A 9934-nucleotide genomic window follows, 5' to 3' on the forward strand; every position below is an offset into this window, starting at 1 on the left:
AAAAAAAAAAAAAAAACATATGGACACAGATTTATTGATTTATATATTTTACTCATACCTTACTAAAGTTTGGAGGAGGATTTTTGTCTCTACATAAATTAGATAGGGTCCATACAGCATTTCTGGTTGTTGTAAGTCTATTCGAATTTGTTAATAAACTGCCAAGAAAAAGAAAAAAAGGAGTTGTCATTTTACATTCATTTGTCCTCTTTAGTTATTTTCTATCATAACATAAAAATTATCATCAATATATTTTGTAAGGTGTTCAAATAGATCTGATAGAGTAGGGAAACTTATTGGGAAACTTATTTAAAACTTATTATGGAGTCCTAGTATGATGCTGCAGGATAAGCATTGGACTACTAAATGCAATGTCAGCAGTTCAAATCCACCAGCAGTTCCTTGGAAAACCTATACAGGGTCACTATGAGTCGGAACTCAGTTGATGGCACTTTCAGAAATAAAACTATATCATAGCTCTATGTTTTTATTTTAAATCCATGATCGAATGAATTCATTTTTTTAAAAAGTTCAAACTAAAGGGTGTAATTGGAAATACATTATTTCCATATACTCTAAACAGATACTAGATTAATCTCATTTTAATCATATAAATACATTAAACAAATTCAGAAAGCAGGTAATTCGGTCAAATTACATGAAGAACAGCTGTTGAGTAGTCAAGTTTTTTTTTTAGGGTTTTTTGTTTGTTTTAGTTTTTAAACAGATTGCCTCCTAGAAATGATGCTGGAGACTGCTGCAGAGAAATTTGAAAGATCAGGGAATTCTTCATTAAAAATACCTTTTCTAAACAATATAAAAGATGACTTATACACATGAGCCTCACCAGCTGGAATACACAGAAATCAAATTGACAACATCTGTGGAAAGAGAGGGTGGAAAAGCTCTGTATCACCAGCCAAAACAAGGCCAAGGGCACACTGAAATAGACCATCAACATGAAAGTTCAGGCTGAAGCTGAATCAAATTAAAACAAGTCCAAAAGAGCTAAAATAATATGACCATGAACATATCCCACTCTAATGTAGAGATCATCACAAAAACAGATTTGATGAGTTAGACACTAGTGAAAGAAGACCAGAGGAGTTGTAGGATGGCATGCATCACTCAGGAAGAAAGCAAACAGTCATTAAGAAGAAAAAGACTAAAACGGATGTCAGAAGAGAGTCTGCAACTTGCTCTCCAGCCTTTGGTATGGGTTGCACCTCAATGTAAAGAAAACAAAAATCCTCACAACTGGATCAATAAATAGAATCAAGATAAATGGAGAAAAGATTGGAATTGTCCAAGAATTCATTTTCCTCAGATCAATCATCAACAGTCATGGAAGCAGCAAGTCAAAAAACCAAATGATGTACTGTATTAGGCAAATCTGCTCTACAAGTCTTTAAAGTGTTCAAGGGCAAAGGAGTCAGTTTGAGGACTAAGGTGGACCTGACCTAAGCCATGGTATTTTCAATAACCTCATATGCATGTGAAAATTGGACAATGAATATGGAAAATCATAAAAGAATTAATGCATCTGAGTTATGGTGTTAGAAGAGAATATTAAAATCCTCATGTACTACCAAAAGAACAAACAAATGTGAGTTGGAAGAAGTACAGCCAGAATGCTCCTTAGAAGACAGGGTGGCAACTTAGTCTCTCATATTTTGGACATATTATCAGGAGGAACCAGTCCCTGGAGAAGGGGATCATGGTGGGAAAAGTGGAGGGTCAGTGAAAAGGGGAAGACTAACAATGAGATGGACTGGCACAGTGACAGCAGCAATGGGCTCAAGTGTAGCAGCAATTGTGAGGTCCTGAGAAGACCCTAGCTTTCACCTACTGGCTAATCATAGGTTCAGTGATAGTGAGAAGTGGAGGCAAAATCAGAGTTGTAGCCTGTCTAAGCGATGAAACAGAGCTGCCGCACAAAGCCAACCTGCAAAAAAATTCAAACCAGTTGCAATCACTTGGACTCATGGTGCACTCCTATATGCCAGAGCAGAACTGCAATTCATAGGGCTTTCAATAGCTAATTTTTCTAAAGTAGATTGCCAGGACTTTTTTTCAAAGGCAGCTCTGGATAGAGTCAACCCTCCAACCTTTGGTAAACAACTGACTATACCAGGTGGTACTCCTTGATTTCTTTAGTCATATATCTTAAGTAACATCTGATACAAATACTGACTCATGAACAAAACAAAGAAAATCCATTATCAAGAGGAATTAATACCACAGGCATAAGGGTTAGTATTTACAACACTATTTTTGAGACACACAGTTCAATCCATAATATTCTACCCTTTGGTCCCCTCCACATTCATGTTACTGTATATAAAACACATTCACCCCATTACATACCCAAAGTTTTAACTCAACTCCGAGTCCAAAATCTCATTTTATGAATCATCTAAATCAAGTATAGGGGAGATTCTAGGCATATTCTGTGTTGGGGCCAAATTTCTCTTCATTTGTGAACCTTTGAAATCTAGAATAAAAGTTATCTGCTTCCAAATTAAAACGGTAGAAGAGACACAAGATAGACATCTCCATTATAAAAAGGAAAAATTGGAAGAGAAACAAAAGATAGCAGGAACCAAGCACTTCCAGACCTACTGGGATGGTAATTCTGCTCCCTCAGCTTTGGGCAACCCTATTCTCCTACTTTCCTAGTCCATTTGAGTAGCAACTCCAAGCTCTTGACCCCTGCAAGCCTCTGTCATTTGAGTATGGCAGCCCTAAGCTCTCAGCTTTGGCCAATAGTCCAATATTCATGGTCTACCAAAATGTCAGTCCCATACTGAGTTGTTGGAGAACTGAATCTTTAAACCTAGGAAGCAATGGCCCCTCCCTATACAGGGACCCTATGAGTTGGAACCAACTCAATGGCACTTAACAACAACAACAACAACAATTTGCAATTAAGACAACATTGATCTTGCAAAATTCTATCATGTGATCTCCAGCATTGTTTCATTACCAAGGCCATTTTTTCCAACTACTGATCATTACTATTTGTTTATAACCAATCACCAGTAATTATCAATACATCTTGATTGCATGTTTGATCAATATCAGAGTGAAGAAGGTATTAGAATTCTTAAATTTCATCATCACTGACTTTAGTGGTTGGTGCAAAAAAAGTGATTGGTATTAACTAGTAGGCATGTGGATATCATCTTATCATAGACAGCACTGTAGTTCCAGATAAATCTTGAAATATTCTTTTAGGTGTTGAATGCAATGCCATTCATCTTGAATTTGTTGTTTCTGGCATAGTAAACCTTATGATGATCTGATTCAAAATGGCCAATTCCATTCCAGTTTACCAATGTCTAGGATGTCCATTTCATTTTTGACAACTTCCAATTTTCTAGATTCATCCTTTGTACATTCCATATTCTGATTATTAATGGATGTTTACAGCTGTTTCTCCTCATTTTGCATTGTGCTCCATCAGCAAATGAAGGTTCCAAATGCTTAACTCCATTCATGTCATTGTGGTCAACTCTACCTTTAGGAGACAGCTTTTTCCAGTTGCGTTTTGAGTGCCTTCCAACCTGAGGGGCTTATCTTCCAGAACTGTATCTGACAATATTCTGGTCTTCTTCATCATGTTTCAGTATTCAATATTCTGCTACTATCTGATAATTTTCCACTGTTATTCATAAGCTTTTAAGTGGCTGAACATTCAAATGTAGTTCACCTCTCCTTATTCCTAGTGGGTCTTAGTCCAGAAGCTCAACTGAAACTTGTCCACCATGGATGTACCTTTCTGGTATTTAAAATATCGGTGACATATCTTTCCATATTACAACAACATGCAAGCTACTACAGGACAACAAACTGACAGACAAGTGATGGGGGTAATGAGTAGATGCTAGAAAAGTTTTAAGATGCTTAATAAAAAGGTCATGATTACCTTGAAGAGATTCTTGGTGGAATTATGGACATGAAAGGTAATTCTGGTGAGGACTCAAAAGTAATTGAGGAGAGCCGTAGGAAAGGTTTCTGCAATCTTAGAAAACTCCATATGGCACCATCAGTAGAATGTTTCTAGACATATGGACATTAAATGTGCTTTAAAAGAAAATGTTGAATATGTGATTAAGCAATGGAGGAAGTGCTATGCTTTTTATGCATGCAGTAGCAAAGAACTTGTCTAGTATAGGGTTTCCAAGAAGCAGCTGGTGAGCTTGAATCACCGACCTGCGGTTCAAACTAACCTTGCAGCCCAGAGCATTAACCCACAGTGTCACACCAGAACTCCTTGCAAATAAAAGACTATGCACAAGGAGCACATCACCACCACCACCATGTACATGGAGCTCCAGAAGAAATGCACAAACATCAAATTGAAAATACCTGTGAGAAGAGATGGCAGAAAAGATTTATATCATCAGCCAAAAAGAAAAGCCAGGGGAACAGACCACCAATTGCTCACATGCAAGTTCAGACTGAAGCTAAAAATTAAAACTTAAAAATAGAAAACAAGTCCACAAGAACCAAAATTGGATCTTGAACACATCCCACCTGAATTCAGAAATCATCTCAAGAATTGGTTTTATGCATAGACATTAATGATGAAAGACCAGAGTTGTGAGATGACACCCAGAGCCTCATACAGGAAGAAAGTAAAAGGTCATTTAGCAGACAACACAGAAGGAAAAGACAAAAATGAATGTCAGAAGTTATTCTGACACTTGCTCTCGAGCATAGAGATGCTAAAGCAAATGGAATAGATGAGGAAGTGAAAAAGCTGAAAAGACCATTTCAAAGGGCTGCTCGAGAAGACAAAGTCAAATATTAAAATGAAATGTGCCAAGGCCTGAAGTTAGAAAACCAAAAGGGAAGACTGCCCTCAGCATTTCTCAAGTTGAAAGAACTCAAGAAAAAAATTCAAGCTTCAAATTGCAATTTTAAAGGATTCTATGAACAAAATATTGAATGATGCAGAAAGCATCAAAAGAAGATGGAAGCAATACACAGTCACCCTACCAAAAAAATCAATGGTTGCTGTTCAATCACTTCAAGAGGTAGCATTTGATCAAGAGCTAATGGTACTGAAGAAAGAAGTCCAAGGTGCACTGAAAGCACTGGCAAAGAGCAAGGTTCCATGATATGATAGAATACATATTGACTATTTCAACAAACTGATGTAGCACTGGAAGCTCTCACCCACTTACGGCAAGAAATTTGGAAGACAGCTACCTGGACAACTGATTGGTTGAGATCTATCTGTATTTGTGCCCATTCAAAAGAGAGGTAACCCAATGGAATATGGAAATCATTGAATAATCTTATTAATAGCACCTGCAAGTAAAATTTATCCAAAGATAATACCAACATGGTGGCAACAGTACATCAACAGGGAATTGCCAGAAATTCATGCTCGATTCATAAGAGGTCATGGAACTAGGGATATCATTATTGATGTTAGGTGGATTGTGGCTGAAAGCAAAGAATACCAGAAAGATGCTGACTTGTACTTTATTGAGTGGAGGCACTCACTCATCTATGCCAAGAAATTTGGAAGACAGCTATCAGGTCAACTGACTAGAAGAGATCCATTTTTGTGCCCATTCCAAAGATAGGCAATCCAATGGAATGCTAAAATCATCGAACATTGTCATTAATATCACATACAAGTACCATTTCACTAAAGATAGTTCCAAAAACAGCTGTAACAGTACATTGACAGGGAACTGCTAGAGGTTAAGGCCAGATTCAGACGAGCATGTGGAATGAGGAATACCATTGCTGATGTCCGATGGATCTTGGCTGAAAGCAGAGAATACCAGAAAGATGTTTACCTGTGCTTTATTGAGTATGCAAAGGCTTTCAACTGAGTGGATCATGACAAGCTATGGACAACATTGCAGAGAATGAGTATTCTGGAACATTTAATTGTGATCATGAGGAACCTGTACATTGACCAAGAAGCAGTTGTTTGAACAGAACAAGGTGACATTTAATGGTTTAAAATTAGGAAAGATGTGCACCAGGGGTGTTTTCTTTCATCATACTTATTCAATATCTGTGTTGAACAAATAATCTGAGAAACTGGATTATACGAAGAAGAACATGGCATCAGGGCTGAAGGAAGACTCATTAATAGCTTGTGATATGCAGATGATGCAATCTTGCTTGCTGAAAGCAAAGACAACTTAAAAAATTTACTGATAAAGATGAACGACCACAACCTTCAGTATGGGTTTAACCTCTATGTAAAGAAAATAAAAATACTCACCACTGGACCACAAAATAACATCATTAATGATAAATGGAGAAAAGATTGAAATTGTCAAGACTTTATTTTGCTCAAATCTACTATTAATACTCATGGAAGCAGACATATTAGTTTAGGCAAATCTGCTGCACAAAACCTCTTTAAAGTGTTCAAGAGCAAAGATGTTAGTTTGAGAACTAAGGTGTCCCTGACACAAGCCATGATATTTTCAATAATCTCATATGGATGTGAAAGTTGGACTGTGAATAAGAAAGACTGTGAAAGTGATGAATTTCAGTTATGGTGTTAGAGAAGAATATTAAAAGTACCATGGTCTGTTAGAAGAACAAGCTAATCCATGTTGGAAGTACAGCCAGAAAGCCCTTAGAAGCCAGGATTATGAGAGTTCATCTCTTACACTTTGGACATGTCATTAGGAGCATGTCAGTCTCTGGAAAAGTACATCATGCTTGGTAAAGTGGAGGGTCAGCCAAGAAGATGAAGATCCCAACAAGATGGGATCACAGTGGCAGCAGCAATGGGTTAAAGATTGACAATATTGTGAGGATGGTGCAGGACCAGACAGTGTTTCATTCTATTGTGCAAAAAAGGTCACTATGAATCAGAATGGACTGAACAACACCCAAAGACAACATCAACAACATCCATTATCCAGTTCCCAAACCACTTCCTCATTTTAGGTACAAAGGGACTTCTAAATGTTAGTGGGGAAATAGAATTAAAAGATAGTGGAATTTTTCCATTTTGAATCTCTCTCATATTTATGAGCCTATCATTCAACTCCTGGTACCAAATTCTGTCTTAGTTACCTAGTGCTGCTATAACATAAATAAAATAAATAGGTGGTTTTAAGAAAGAGAAATTGATTTTCTAACAGTGCATGAGACTAGAAATCAGAATTCATGACAATGGTTCTAAGGTATGGCTTTCTTTCTGTGTTGGTTGTGAAGGAAGATCCTTGTCTCTTTTCACCTTCTAGGAGAAAGTTTCAAAAAGTTCATGGAAAAATGGAATTAAAAGATAATGGAACTTTTCTAAGAGCTTTATGATACCCATTCATATTTCTAGGTTCCTTGGAGATCATGTTACTTACTTCTTCCCCTACCTGTGTGTTTGCATGTTTGTTTGATCTCCTCTTTAATATCTCCAAAGAGACTGATTTAAGACATACCTTACACAAACATTATCTTATTCAAATAACAAAGAGAACCCATTTCTAAATGGGATAACAACCATAGGTACAGGGGTCATGCTTAATAGCACTTATGGCACTGTCGGATAAGCAAGCACAGGACTGCAAGGTCGGTTTGAATCACAAGGGTGGTGGTTCAAACACCAGCTGCTCTTCAGAAACCCTCTACAGGATCACTATGAGTTGGAACCAACTCAATGTCACTCAACAACAACAATTTTGGGAGAACACAAATCAATCCATAACGCCAGGATTAGAAGCTCCTTAGGATGTTTAAATCAATTGTTATTGTTGCTAAGCGCTATCGAGTCATTTCTGACTCATAGCAACCTGTATAGGACTTCCAAACCACCACACCAACCTCACAGTTAGGAGTCCAGCACTTACTCTAAAACGCCATATCATGATTAGACCTGAGAAATGCTTATTTACTAGTTCATACACCACTATCTATTTGAGATATTAACAATTATAAAACGAACTACAGACTGAGAAGCAAAGTGAAAAGAGAAAAAAAAAAAAAACTCAGTTAATCTAAAACCAATATAATCAGGGAAGAAATTGAAAGTTTAAGAGTGCTTTTAATTGTATAGATTTCAATACAGCACTGATCCAAAAACTAAAATCCCCTGCCATCTGCTCGATTCTGACTCATAGCAACCCTGCAGGACAAAGCAGAACTGCCCTATGGGATTTCCCAGGCTGTACAGAATTCTGTACAGAAGCCGACTGAAACATCTGTTTCCTGCCAAATGCCAAAATTAGCAGGTGAGTACTTTAACCACTGTACCACCATGGTTCTTCATTACACTAATAATGAACTATAAATCAGTATTTTATTTTATATCAGTGGAATGCTCAAAAATTATAAAGCATAACTTTGAATGAGCCCAAAGTAAATGAAATTACAGTGAATGTTTCAGTGGCCTTCACTTATTAGGAACTCAATGTTAGTTAAATGAAATTGGGCTTAGAAATCACTTTTTTTTTTTTTTTTTTTTTTTTTGTGAATTGAGTAAAGGTTTACAGAACAGATCACCAGTGTTACATCCAGCAAACCATATACTTTACTTCGTTACAATGATTGCAGTTCCAAGGAGCTCTGGTAGCGTAGTGGTTATGAATCGGACTGCAAACACAAAGGTTAGCAGTTCAAAACTACCAGCTGTTCGCAGGAGAAAGATTAGGCATTCTGTTCCCATAAAGATTTACAGCCTCGGAAACCCTGTACAGGGTCACTATGAGTTGGAACCGACTCCACGGCACACAGCCACCACCACCACGTACCAACAGTTAACAGTATTTCTCTCTATTTCCTTTAACTCTTACACTCCTTCCTGTGTCTCCCGCTATCTTCACCTTGCCTTTGACAACTTCCCTCTTGTTGTATGTTGCCTACCCTGTCACCCATGTAAACATTTGTCTACCTCTAGCCCATGAATAATCCCCTCCCCTCCACTTCCATTCCCCAGCAACAATTATAGAATGTTTCATTCCTCAAGACAATCTTTTCTTAACATTTTACAACAGTGGTCTTATTTTATAAATGACTTTTGTCCCCCAAAAGTTACCCTCTCTAAAAAAGGAACATGTCTTTTGTAAAGTAGTAGTGTACAGAAATTTGTTCTTCATACTCAATTTCTCAGCTGGAGAAGACAGAGAATGGAACAGAGACAATAAAAGCAACAATTTTCCTTTCAACCATCCTATCAATAACTTTTTAAAATCACTATTCATCATTGGCATTTAACCTAGAATAATGATACATTTAGAGTATGACCTCCAAGACAGAAAAGAAACCTAACTTACAAATATTTTATGTTATATAATTTCTGTAAGGAGTCCTGGTGTGGCACTTATAGGATAAGCAGTGGACTGCTAACCACAAGGTTGGTGGTTCAAAACTACCAGCTACTTCTTGGAAACCCTATGAGGGGTCACTATGAGTCAAAACCAACTTGACGGCACTGAACAACAGTAGCATTTAAAGTTATTCAATTAAAAACTACTAAATGTGGTGGTTACAAATCGGGCTGCGAACCGCAAGGTCAGCAGTTCAAAACTACCAGCTGCTCCGCGGGAGAAAGATGAGGCTTTCTGCTCCCGTAAAGATTTACAGCCTCGGACACCCTGTACAGGGTCGCTATGAGTCGGAATCAACACAACAGCACATAACAACAACAACAACAACAACAACAATAAATACCCTTATTTTCTAGAATAGTAAAAAGCATCAAGAAGCAATCAATGTCCAAAAAACAAATAAATAAAAGAAGCAAAGTATGGCTTAAGAAAACATAAAACACATACATACAAAATGAAAATCTCTCTTTGTTTTACCTAGCTTTAAGCTACTGCAGACATGGTTAAATATGCAAAAAATTTTAAAGCATCACTGAAGAACTTAATATCTATGTAAACATGTAATGGAAAATAAAATTTCCTTCTTGAAAATCAGTTGTTGTTGTTGTCAGGTGCCATCGAGT

The 9934-nt window shown here is 37.2% G+C and overlaps 1 protein-coding gene across 1 annotated transcript in view; it reads right to left on the reverse strand.

Annotated features, from left to right (window-relative positions):
• KPNA5 (karyopherin alpha 5 (importin alpha 6)) overlaps positions 1–9934 on the reverse strand; it is a 93049-nt gene that overhangs the window by 29454 nt on the left and 53661 nt on the right. Inside the window, exons 6-8 of the mRNA XM_006839978.1 lie at positions 3929–4062; positions 1850–1945; positions 59–158 (exon numbers count right to left, since the gene is read on the reverse strand). Of these exons, the coding sequence (XP_006840041.1) occupies positions 59–158; positions 1850–1945; positions 3929–4062 (330 nt within the window). The remainder of the gene's footprint in view (positions 1–58; positions 159–1849; positions 1946–3928; positions 4063–9934) is intronic.

This window comes from Chrysochloris asiatica, unplaced genomic scaffold (assembly GCF_000296735.1).
Source record: "Chrysochloris asiatica unplaced genomic scaffold, ChrAsi1.0 scaffold00027, whole genome shotgun sequence".
Classification (NCBI taxonomy): Eukaryota; Metazoa; Chordata; class Mammalia; order Afrosoricida; family Chrysochloridae; genus Chrysochloris; species Chrysochloris asiatica.